The sequence below is a fragment of the Malus domestica genome, chromosome 04 (genome assembly GCF_042453785.1).
Source record: "Malus domestica chromosome 04, GDT2T_hap1".
Classification (NCBI taxonomy): Eukaryota; Viridiplantae; Streptophyta; class Magnoliopsida; order Rosales; family Rosaceae; genus Malus; species Malus domestica.
Window position 1 is genome coordinate 26,770,844 of NC_091664.1, and position 12,293 is coordinate 26,783,136.

The 12,293-nt window shown below is 34.5% G+C and overlaps 2 protein-coding genes and 1 long non-coding RNA gene across 8 annotated transcripts in view; 2 read left to right on the forward strand and 1 right to left on the reverse strand.

Moving 5' to 3' along the window:
• Positions 1 to 747: 747 nt before the first annotated feature.
• Positions 748 to 12,293, reverse strand: part of LOC139195347 (probable galacturonosyltransferase 7) — a 41,348-nt gene continuing 29,802 nt past the window's right edge. Inside the window, exon 10 of the mRNA XM_070820756.1 lies at positions 748 to 983. The gene's annotated coding sequence lies outside the window, so the exon portion shown is untranslated. The remainder of the gene's footprint in view (positions 984 to 12,293) is intronic.
• On the forward strand, positions 1,840 to 10,448 carry LOC139195348 (uncharacterized). 6 transcript variants are annotated; one of them, XR_011580189.1, is made up of 5 exons: positions 1,840 to 2,041; positions 2,203 to 2,268; positions 2,361 to 2,445; positions 3,011 to 3,133; positions 10,106 to 10,284. XR_011580189.1 is itself a non-coding variant. In XM_070820761.1 (4 exons), the coding sequence occupies exons 1-4, from the start codon at positions 4,168 to 4,170 to the stop codon at positions 10,185 to 10,187; spliced, it is 351 nt and encodes a 116-aa protein (XP_070676862.1). In that variant the 5' UTR covers positions 3,839 to 4,167; the 3' UTR covers positions 10,188 to 10,448. The 6 variants fall into 6 exon arrangements, 1 of the variants encoding a protein (XP_070676862.1); XR_011580190.1 differs by lacking the exon at positions 10,106 to 10,284 and adding an exon at positions 7,726 to 7,746; XR_011580188.1 differs by lacking the exon at positions 10,106 to 10,284 and adding an exon at positions 4,209 to 4,469.
• On the forward strand, positions 8,010 to 8,681 carry LOC114823902 (uncharacterized). Its single transcript, XR_003771978.2, has 2 exons — positions 8,010 to 8,150; positions 8,420 to 8,681. It is a non-coding gene; the product is annotated as an uncharacterized lncRNA (long non-coding RNA).

A 12,293-nucleotide genomic window follows, 5' to 3' on the forward strand; every position in this document is an offset into this window, starting at 1 on the left:
AGTACGATAAACCAAAAATTCTTCAATCTCTTGCATGTCCATTTCAGTTCTTAAAACCGCCGAAAGAAAAAATTAAAGTTTCTTTCTTACCGAAATCCACCAATTTGAATCAAATCCACCAAAGAAGCATACATGTTCTTTCCTTTAATTATACATATATTTGAGAAGATCAAATAAAGACTAAAATTCAAAATTCTTTCTCCCCCTAAACAAAATTCTATACATGCATTTAATAATCTTAATTTCCTGGAAGCAAGTTGGATAATGTGTAAACGTAGACATTATAATGCTCAGAAAATAGGCCATCTTTTACAGCGATAAACGGTAAGCTTAAGAAATTAAATTACCATTTCACTCGAAGAAGTATAAAGTTCGAAAAGGGTAAGTAAATAGACACACAAAGATATATATATTTGATGCACAGTCCACCCTGGTAGGCAATGGATGTACATCACCTGAAAAGCCTAGCAAATTTTTGTAATGGGGGTTGTAAATTGAAGTTTAAATAGTAAGTTAACAACTTAAAACACTAACTAGGATTGTAGCATAGCTTGTAATTTCTGCAATATAAATAATGACAAAAAAGATTAAATTCTTGAGAAGCACTTGAAAAAAACAAAAAATTTAGTGAATAAAAAAGTCATTAGCAACCCCCATGGTTGGTTGTTGTTAAGATACATATATTTACAAATATATACTTTATCTCACCTCAAAGAGAACGGCAAACAACCACACTCAATCGCCAGATGAAAAGAAATTGAACAAATTAGGATTCGGTTGGTAATAAATTGAAATGGGTTGTATATTATAACAAAATGATTAAAGAAAACACATAATTTATGTCTTTTGAGGGAAATCAAATTACCTAACTGAAATTTGTTGGAAATCAAAGGATTTAACCTCGTATTGGAAATCAAAGCAGAAATATGTAAAAGGGCGGTGACATACCTGTGGAACTCTTGAGCATGGAAAGGCTCTGGTTTCTTGCAAAACAACGGAAAATGAAATAAGAAACCCGCCAGAAAACTCGACAATAGATTGGTTAAAAAACACTTTAAAATACTCTTTGTAACACTTGGTGATGATAAACACTATTTGTTTCCGGATGAAATTAAGCATCCAAAATAAATAAATAACAAATCAACTTTACATAAAAGTTTATATTACCTACCCCAAATCAACTGGAGAACTCATAATAGAATTTCTACCTTCCAATTTATCGTAACCTTTTCCATATTAGAACATTCAAAATTTTCAACAGAACATGGATTCTATAATGTTGGTTAAGATTATCTACACTACACACATGCAGATTAAGGCAAATTATCTATATACTAAGGGCTGATTTGGTATTGCTGTGCTTTGAAAAAAAGCTTCTGTGAGAATAAGCGACTGTGAAATAAATCATCAGAGTGTTTGGTAAATTTTTTTGTAAAAGTGCTTTTGGAAAAAAAAGCAATCTGATAGTGGGTCTTTTCATTAAAGGAGCACTGTAGCTCCGTGTGCTTTGAAAAAAAGCCAGTTTTCCAAAGCTGCAAATAGCAGCTTCAGCTTTTTCATTTGATTTCAGCTTTTTTTCATTAAATGAACAGTTACCAAACACCTAAAACCCTCACAGTTTTTTTTCATGGGTGCTTTTTGTTTAAGCATCTCACTCCTAAACCACCCCTAAAACCCAGCGGAAGTTAACTGTTCATTAACAGTGTGCGTACTGTTTTGCCCCTCGGTTGTTGGGCAATTTTTTTCGGTCTTCTGGATTGTGCAGTGATTTGGCAATTCTGCCCCTCTTATATCTGCTACTGCGTGTTGGTGCCGCGTGTTGATCATCAGGGTGATTTGGTCTGTGGTGTGCACGTGTTGGCCACCGTGGTTGCCTCTTCGTCGTTCTTCACACCGAAGTCGCTGGAAGGGTTTGCAGTTACCATCGTTTTTTCTGCTTCTTTCTTTCCCTCTCTCTCTCTTCAATCCGATCTCATCGCTTAGGAGTCTGGTTGTTCTGTTTGTTTCTGCCGTCTTCCGCAAACGAATCGGGTCGTTTTAGGTGCGTTTCTTCATCTGTTATTTTATTTTTTGTTTGGTTATCAAGAAAATTTTCAAATTCATTTTTGTTACATTCAAGTCTTGGTCTTTCGCGTTGACTGATTTCTTAATTTTGGGTTTTTTGCGTGTGGCTGTTTGATCTGATTATGTTGTTTATTTCAGGAAAGATTGGTGTTGCAATTTTAGGGTTTTTGTTGCCGTGTGTTTGCAAGCCCTTTTCCAATTAAGGTATGTAATTCATGTTCCTTCTCTTCAAATTTTCTCATTTAAATCTTACATCTTTGATCTCAATTTTTTAATTCCAAGTCCCCTGTTTCCAGATCTTCATTTGTTAGTTCCATTTACACAAGCTCTCAGCCGTTGGTCTGATTCTGCGTTCCGTACATAAAGCATTCAACTTTCCAGGTTGGGAATCCGAGTTTCCCATTTTTTTTTTGTACTTTTCAGTCAATTAAGCATGTCATTTGAAGATCAATTTAACTTTTGTCCATGTGGCCTAAACTATTGAACTAAAACAAGATAATTTGACTAGAAAATCCCCTTTTTTGGCTACTTTTGAATGAATCAAGCAAGGCATTTTAAAGCTCTGTATAAAAAATTATATAAACTAACTAAAAATCATTTCCCCCCCTTCTTTTGAATGAATTAAACATGTTATTTCAAAATTAGTGTGGTGTATTGAAATTGCAATAAAAAAAATGTTGACTCTTTTTCATGGCAACTTATTTTGAAGAGATTTATAATGTTGTCTGTCATGTTAAAATTTTGGATCAGTTTTTTTAAATTTTTTTTATCAGTTCTCTGCCTTTGCAGTTGAATTGAATTATTCTAAAGTACATAAATTTGGCAGTCATATTCGTGGGACCTCAATTTTCTTTTTGTTGTTATGATGAGTGGCTTGAGTGATGTTACAGCTTTGTTCTATGTTTCTGTGGAGGCTTTATCTTTTTCTATTTGGAATTGTCTGCAGATTAATATCAGCGTAAAAAAAAATAAAATAAAATAAAATTCTGCTGCGTTTGAATTTGGATTCCAATTCTTCTGCACTTAAGCTGCTTTCATCTATCAAACTGATTGGCCATTCTATATATTTGTAAGTATTCCCTCTGCAGATATTGTATGAAATATTTTATTTATTTCTTCTCTTGGGCAACTGTATAATTATTTTCTGTGAAGCTGTGAATCGCATGGGCCTCTATTATACATGTGATAGTTGTTTTTAGAAACTTTTTTAATTGCATTGCAAGCTTCAGCTACATTCAGACTATAGTTTGAGCTCTATGCTGTGCATGAAAAATGGGGTTGGTTTTATCAATAAAATTTATGTATTCTGCATTTTATCTTTGTTCCTATTTCTTAATTAGAACATGGGATTCAACTACATTCAGATTTTAATTTGAGGTGCACAATGTTTGTTGAGATTGACAGATGCATGTGTTTAAGTGCATGCATCTGTTTTTGGGAATTAATATGTTCTTTAAAAAAAAATTATTGTCTTCTGTTTTCTCACATTTGTATTCGTAATTTGAGGCTTAATATGTGCGTGGTCGATGAGATGTTGTTTGGTTACGGTTTTTATTTTTATTTATTTGCACTGAGTGTGAATATTGTTGATAATATTGGTATTTGCAGTTTATTGTCAGTGAATTCAGCTTGACTGTTTATTCTTTTGTTTGTGAATTGGTCATTGTTGATCGATATTGTTCTTTGTTTCTTACTGTTTTGGTCTTTGTTGATTTCTCAGTTTTAATTTTTTGTTTTCTTATTATGTCCAAAATTTATATTGTAGTTCTCTGTTTTCTATTTTGTTAATTAGAATTATATTCATGAAATTGAATTCTTTTTTTTCAGTGTTTTAATATGGTTTGCAGTGATTTGCTTGAAAGTTTTATAAAAATTGGTTTCCATCATTTCAAAAAGACCTATAAATGCCTTAACAACTCATGCTATAGAGCAGCAAAAAGATTTTGTCGATGGCCAACACAATGTCCTACCTGAATTTAGCCATCAGCGTAAAAGAGTGTGTAGAATATAAGTTGCATAGAAAACTGTGTCAACACTGTGTCATCCAAAAGTAGTCCCTTTGTTCATCAAAATTCACAAAGTGAATATCAATGTGGCACTAGCATGTGTCGTGGTCAACAAGATGTTTCCTCTGCAATTTCCAGTGAATCAGAGCATATAATTTCCGTTCGAAAAACTTCTCGCTTTGCTAATAAAAGTGGAAAAAACGTTGTTAGTGCATTAGATCATGCGACAAACAGCATTGAAAAAACTGATCATAACCAGAATGACAATTTTATCAATAGAGGTCAAGCGTTTTTTCAGAGAAATAGAGCAGGTATGTTTTTTATTTATAAATTAATTTAATTTATTGTAAATTATGATTTTGACACTGCCTTAATAATATTATACTTATCATTTGTTCCTTTTTGTTTTTTTTTTGTGCATATCCTATCGTGTAGGAGTTCTTAAAGAATATGTCGACTTAGGAGATAAAAGTTATAAATGCATTTATTGTGGTGCTCATTTTTGGCTAAAAGAGTCTCTGAAACAAAAGTGCAAAAATGATCAGCCTATTTTTACTCTTTGTTGCCAACAAGGAAAAATTAAGTTTCCAAATCCAAAATCGCCACCATCTTTTTTAGATTACTTGCTTGATCCAACTAAAGGTAAAAAATGTTCATCATTTAGAGAAAATATTAGAGCTTACAACTCTATGTTTTCATTTACTTCAATGGGAGCAAAAGTTGATCACTCAATTAACAATGGTTCAGGTCCTTATATTTTCAAAATTAGCGGTCAAGTTTGTCATTTAATGGGATCTCTTTTACCTGCTAATAATGAGTCACAAAAATTTGCTCAATTGTATGTCTATGATACATATAATGAGGTTGAAAATCGTCTTAGAGCTTTTAATTCTGATGGAAAGAATGAAAGACTTGATCCAACAATTGTAGAAGGTTTGATTAGATTTGAAAATATTTCGAACAGCGAGAGATAAATTTGAAAATGATGGCCTTTGTTCTGTGAAAATGACATTGTTAGGAAGACAAGTAAATGATGGAAAACAATATGAGGAACCTCCAAGTGATGAAATAGGTGGTTTGATAGTTGGAGATATAGAACTCTTTGATTCCAATAGAGATATTATTATTGAGTCTAAAAGTGAAGAATTAAAACATGTTACAAAATTGAATCCTAAATTTATGTCTCTACAGTATCCTATTCTTTTTCCATATGGTGAAGATGGTTATAGGCCAGATTTAAAGTGGAGTGAAAATTCTAAAGGTAAAAAAAATAAGAGACAGAGTGCCCATGAGAGCTTTTATCGCTTATCAAATTCAAGAACGAGAACTACCATTACCTACATTGTTAAGAGGAGGTAGACTTTTTCAACAATATTTGGTGGATTCTTTTGCAACACTTGAAGAAGATAGATTAGATTACATTAGAAAAAATCAAAAGAATTTGAGAAGTGAAGTTTATAAAGGAATATATGATGCATTCTCAAAAGGTGATAATGATGAAAATAATTTAGGACAGAAAATTGTGTTACCTGCTTCATATACAGGAAGTCCTGGATACATGATCAATATTTATCAAGATGCTATGGCTATTTGTAGAGAATATGGACATCCTGATTTGTTCATAACATTTACCTGTAATGTTAAATGGCCAGAGATAACAAGAGAATTTGAGAACAAACCTGGATTTAAACCTGAAGATAGACCTGATATAATTTCTAGAGTGTTTAAAATGAAACTTGATCACATGCTTGATTTTATCAAATCTGGAAAGCCTTTTGGACCAGTTGAAGGACATAAGTTTCTAAAACTTATTAAGCCTCAAATTACGAATACAAATGTGAGAAAACAAAAGACAATAAAAGTTTTTCAAAGAACATATTAATTCCCAAAAACAGATGCATGCACTTAAACACATGCATCTGTCAATCTCAACAAACATTGTGCACCTCAAATTAAAATTTGAATGTAGTTGAATCCCATGTTCTAATTAAGAAATAGGAACAAAGATAAAATGCAGAATACATAAATTTTATTGATAAAACCAACCCCATTTTTCATGCACAGCATAGAGCTCAAACTATAGTCTGAATGTAGCTGAAGCTTGCAATGCAATTAAAAAAGTTTCTAAAAACAACTATCACATGTATAATAGAGGCCCATGCGATTCACAGCTTCACAGAAAATAATTATACAGTTGACCAAGAGAAGAAAGAAATAAAATATTTCATACAATATCTGCAGAGGGAATACTTACAAATATATAGAATGGCCAATCAGTTTGATAGATGAAAGCAGCTTAAGTGCAGAAGAATTGGAATCCAAATTCAAACGCAGCAGAATTTTATTTTTTTTTATTTTTTTTACGCTGATATTAATCTGCAGACAATTCCAAATAGAAAAAAATAAATCTCCACAGAAACATAGAACAAGCTGTAACATCACTCAAGCCACTCATCATAACAACAAAAAGAAAATTGAGGTCCCACGAATATGATTGCCAAATTTATGTACTTTAGAATAATTCAATTCAACTGCAAAGGCAGAGAACTGATAAAAAAATTTAAAAAAACTGATCCAAAATTTTAACATGACAGACAACATTATAAATCTCTTCAAAATAAGTTGCCATGAAAAAGAGTCAACATTTTTTTTTTATTGCAATTTCAATACACCACACTAATTTTGAAATAACATGTTTAATTCATTCAAAAGAAGGGGGGGGAAATGATTTTTAGTTAGTTTATATAATTTTTTATACAGAGCTTTAAAATGCCTTGCTTGATTCATTCAAAAGTAGGCAAAAAAGGGGATTTTCTAGTCAAATTATCTTGTTTTAGTTCAATAGTTTAGGCCACATGGACAAAAGTTAAATTGATCTTCAAATGACATGCTTAATTGACTGAAAAGTACAAAAAAAAAATGGGAAACTCGGATTCCCAACCTGGAAAGTTGAATGCTTTATGTACGGAACGCAGAATCAGACCAACGGCTGAGAGCTTGTGTAAATGGAACTAACAAATGAAGATCTGGAAACAGGGGACTTGGAATTAAAAAATTGAGATCAAAGATGAAAGATTTAAACGGGAGGGCAGGGGTGGAAGAGAAAAATGGCTGGGCTCTTTTGCACTAATTTTTTTATTTTTATTTTTATTTATTTGAGGTTTTGTGACAAGGGAGGTTGTGGTCTGGTAACATGGCTTAAATAAAAGCAAAAACCATGATGTCTATGAACTGGACAAAGTTTTATCCAACTCTTTGCTCTTTGTTCCAGTTCTTCTGCAAGGGTTGTGTCGGGCTTTTATACATAGAATGACAAATGCTTTCTCTTTGTTATCTGTTTTAAAGTACCAGGACTAACAACTATTTTTTCTTTTGTGCTGGACTTTTTTTATCCGTTCAATTATGTATCCCTTATTGAAATTTGGTCTATTACACATAGACATAATGATGGAGGTAAACTAAATGATTACAACTAAGAAATTTGGTCTATTACACATAGACATAATGATGGAGGTAAACTAAATGATTACAATAGTTGTGTTCATCCATTCAAATTGAAGTATAGTTATCTAATTATTACAGTTTAATAACATTATCTTATTGCTTAGTTTGTGTTGTCCGTTCTCTTATTTGCTTAGTTTGAATTACGTGGCAGAAAAGATGGATTCATTTCTTTGGAGTAGGCCTGTCATTTTTAACCCAACCCGTTAACCCGACCCGACCCGACCCGACCCGTTAAAATTAGTATTCGGGTGGGTGGTTAACGGGTCGGGTAGTTAACGGGTCAACCCGTTAGTCACCCGTTACATAACGGGTCAGTTTGGGTGAACCCGCGAAACCCATTAGCCACCCGTTAAGACCCGTTTGTAAGGATTTTTGTGTAATTTCAATAGCCCTAATTCAAAACGTCAGGACCTCAGCCGTCAGCCCTCACGTTCCTCACCTCTCTCGCTGCCTCACACGCCATTGCTCTCTGAGACTGAGATCGCTGTGCAGCCTGTGCTCCTTCCTTCTAGCTCCGGTTATCTCCTTCATCTTCTTCCCTCAAAAACTTTACTGAACTCCACCACTCTCTCTCTGGTAAGCTCCGATTTCCTTCCACCTCTTCTTTCATTTCGATTACTTTTCGTTTCTGCAGATTAGATTTTTGGTTGTGTTTTGGATAATGAGTTTTGCGTTTTGTTCATGGGTTTTGTACAGAGTATTGATTTAGTGTACAGAGTATTGATTTCTTTGTTCATGGGTTTTGTTCATGCGTTTTGTTCATGGGTTTGAATCTTTGGAATCTGTTTGGACTACTTTTGACTCCTCGGTTTGTCGCTGCACTCTAAAATGGTCATTATCTGTAGGAAGGGCTTTGATAATTTCTTCCATTTACAAATTTTCTATGGCGAGTGCGGATAATCATGGAGGTAGGAACACGGAGCAGGTCTCATGATGATGATATATTTGTTTTCCTTATACATTGGAGTCTCTGTTAAGCTTTTGGGTGTATAAATAGAAGGCAGTTCCTGTATAATTCTTCTCTGGATAATCACTTGTTTCGGCTTAGCCTTTGTATGGGGAATTGAAAGGTATTCACAATATAGAAAATAGAAAATTTCTTTGGCATGCTGTGTGATTTGATTCAAGACCTCCTTTGTAGTAGCGCTTCGAACTCTATATTCTCGCTCTCTCTCTCTCTCTCTCTTCTTTTTTCCTCTATCTTTAATGGAAAACAAAAATAGAAACATTTCGAAACGGACCCTTTGTGTTTCCATCCTCAGTTTATGTTGCGTAATTTGTCTGTTCTCCCATAGATAGCGTGTTGCTCATAGCTTGTTAGAGCATGTGTTGTTGTGAAATGTCCGCACTCCACATGCATGCTTTTTATGCACAAGTCCTTGAACTTCTTGAATTTGGAGGCTCTCACATTCAAAAGTTCGGCATGTCTCTTTCAGATTGTGTGGTTTGATTCTAGGCGGACTCTGATTCACAAACAAATACAATTGTAGTGTTAATACTCAACTCTGGGGTTTTTTTAATTTTGAGTGGAGATTGAAAACCCAGAAATCAAAATTTGGATTTTTTACGAATTTTGATTCGAATCTTCTGATTTGTATTGTCTTAGAAAAACCCGCTTGATGGGATATATGGTTAATTGTGATCAAATATGATTTGTTTGTTTGGTGTTAAAGTAATTGTTGTTTCTGTAGTTTAGAATACACCGACTATCGAGTGTAGGCAGATAAACATCAAATGATTTAAGATATATGTTGTCTTCTTCGGAATATGGATTGTCTGTCTCAAGCTTGTTTTTCGTTCGATCGTTTTGTGCGTTGAGATGTCTCACGGACAATTTACAGTACTATTTCTTGGAGTGAGTTAGTTTAGTTTTCTGTTAAGCAACAGGGCATGGCATGCAATGCAGTTGTTTCAGAAATTTGTAGTCCTACAAGGAGTTCAAGATAGGTTCTTCCGACTTGATCTCTACAATTGGAACATTGGTCCATTGTGTTGTTTCTTACTTTCCTGTAATTTGCTTTGACGTCGTAATATGCTGGTGAGGCATGACAGCAGGCAGAGCTGTTGGCATAATACCCCCAATGGAACAGAACCTAAAAAAAAAAAAAAAAAAAAAAAAAAAAAAAAAAAAAAAAAAAAAAAAAAAACATGAAACGGGTGACCCGTTAAGACCCGTTAGCTTAACGGGTCGGGTTTGGGTGACCCGTTAGCTTAACGGGTTGGGTTTGGGTGATCCGTTAAATTAACGGGTCGGGTTCAACCCGACCCGAACCCAATAAACCCGACCCGTTTACAGGCCTACTTTGGAGAACCTGCTGTTCTTTGCGAAGACATTTTCGGTAAGATTCCTACATTGATATGTAACTAGAAAGTTTGAAACAACAAGAAATAGGTTTCGCACACTCCCAACATAACAAGAAACTACGAAGCTTGATGTACATGTGTTATTATGGCTAATGTGCTCGACTGATATATACTTAATGTTCCAACCATGTTAGGCTGTCTAAATATGTTTATTTATGTTGTTGCAGAACATCTTTCCAGTATCTATTGAAAAAGCACGGAGGAAAGCAAGCTGTTTGGGAATATCCTTTCGTTGTTGCTTGGGAATAAGTAAGATGAAAACAATATGTGTTACCAGTGTATGTGAATGTCGATTGTCGAAGAATTTAAAGTTGCTAGGTTGGTGAAAATCTGAAAATTGACCCAATTTTGTACAATATATTAGTTTAAGAACTATAAACACACACCCACACACACACATATATGCACTCCAAAAGTAAACGAGTTGGAAATGTTTCGTAATATTTTGCTCTGAATCTTCTTTGGCATGCATAAGATTTACCATTCCCTTTTAAATAACTTTTAAAATCAGCTTTAGTCCATGTTTGCTTAACTATGTAGTTTTGTGGTTAGAGAATAAATGTTAAATTTCAGGATCTTGATGCTGATGCTGTTCAGATCTGCATGAATATTCTTGGGTCATGTATTATAAGTCGTGAATAAATTGCATTGGTTGCATTAGCATTCATAAATCAATTTTTGACTCAAACATTACTTATGAAGATTGCAGTTCCATAATCTTTTATATGATTTTCAACCTCGCAACAACGCGCGGGTACAAATTCTAGTATATACTAAAAGAGAAAATGAACTGAAACACTGTTCATAAGCACAGTGTTCTTCCATTTTCACCCCTGCTTCTTTTTTGTTATTTCAACTTTGCCCCTACTGCTTTGCTGTCAAATGAGTTCCAGTTTTGTGACGCGTGGGATCCTCGACGAGAAGCTACCCTTTTTCCAGTTACTTCCATTCACTGATCTCAGAAGAAGAGCCTCTCTGTTAGTGTGTAAATTGTGATCTGATGTGGTAGTTGTATTTCTAGCTTATATTGCTAGGATTATTAGCTAAATTGGTTGTATGCTTTCTTATCTAAGTCTCATAGTTCTTAAGTAAGTGAGTGTACATGTGTCTTCATCTCATAGGGTGTAAGATGGATGGCTAGGATTACTTGGATGTAATTTTGAATACTGCCAAAAGTTTGGAAGTGTAACTGTTAAGTGTAGAGAGATGTTCCTCTCTCACTTTGTGAGTAATCAAACAGTGCGTGTGTGAAGAATTTGCAGTGTCATATTCTCTGCTCTCATTCTTTCTCTCTCTCTCTCTCTCTCTCACTCTAGTCATTGCAGCATATCCTCCATTGTTGTACTACATTTTCTTCTTATTCTAACATGGCCTCAGAGCCTTGTTGGGTCTGAATCTCTGGGCGTCGATTCTGTGAGAGATAGTGAGCAAGTGTTTGCAACACATCGTTGCAAAGAAAATAGTAGAGAGAGGTGTGATCTAAGTCTAACATGGCTGGATCTGGTGGAGGGGAGCTTCGAGCTCCGGTGTTCAACGGAGAAAATTTCGATTTCTGGCAGATTCGAATGAAAACAATCTTCCGATCTCACGAGTTATGGAATATTGTTGAAAAAGGTTTTACCACTTCAGCGAAAGGGGAAGGAGAACTCACTGAGGTGGAAACGAAGTTGCGGAGTGAAAATCTGGTCAAGGATGCAAGGGCTCTTGGAATCATTCAGGGAGCCGTATCGCATCAAAATTTTCCACGCATTGCAACCTTGGAAACTACGAAAGAAGCTTGGGATATTCTGAAGCAAGAGTATATAGGGGACAAACAGGTACGATCTGTGAAATTACAAGGTCTGCGTCGTGATTTTGAATATACCCCTATGAGTGAAAGTGAATCTCTAGCTGTATATTTAGCTAGGTTGTTTGATCTGATAAATCAGATGCGAAGCTATGGAGAAGATCTTAGTAATCAGATAATTGTGCAAAAGTTATTGATCAATTTACCCAAAAAATATGATAGCATTGCTTCTGTTATAGAAAATACTAAAGATATTGATGTAATTGATGCACAAGATGTGGTTGCCATATTGAAAGGGTTTGAACTAAGATTAATCAGACATGAAGAGAGTAGCACAGAACGTGCATTTGCCAGCTTAGATATCTCATCTAAGAATAGTAAATTTGGTAATCAACATACCAATACTGGTGGATCAAAATATCAGAAGAACTTCAAGTTCAAAAGGAAGCAGTGGACTAACAGGTTTACTCCAAGTGTAAGAAATGAAGCTAACAACACTGGAGGGGCATGCAAATACTGTGATAAACTTCACTATGGTGAATGTTGGCTAAAAGGGAAGATTAAATGTC

Bases quoted from the DNA above. Each gene is read 5' to 3' on its own strand.
- LOC139195348 (XM_070820761.1), top strand. From the start codon at position 4,168: ATGTGTCGTGGTCAACAAGATGTTTCCTCTGCAATTTCCAGTGAATCA. The intron at 9,914-10,105 runs GTAAGATTCCTA...ATGTTGTTGCAG, and splicing joins TCTTTGCGAAGACATTTTCG to AACATCTTTCCAGTATCTAT.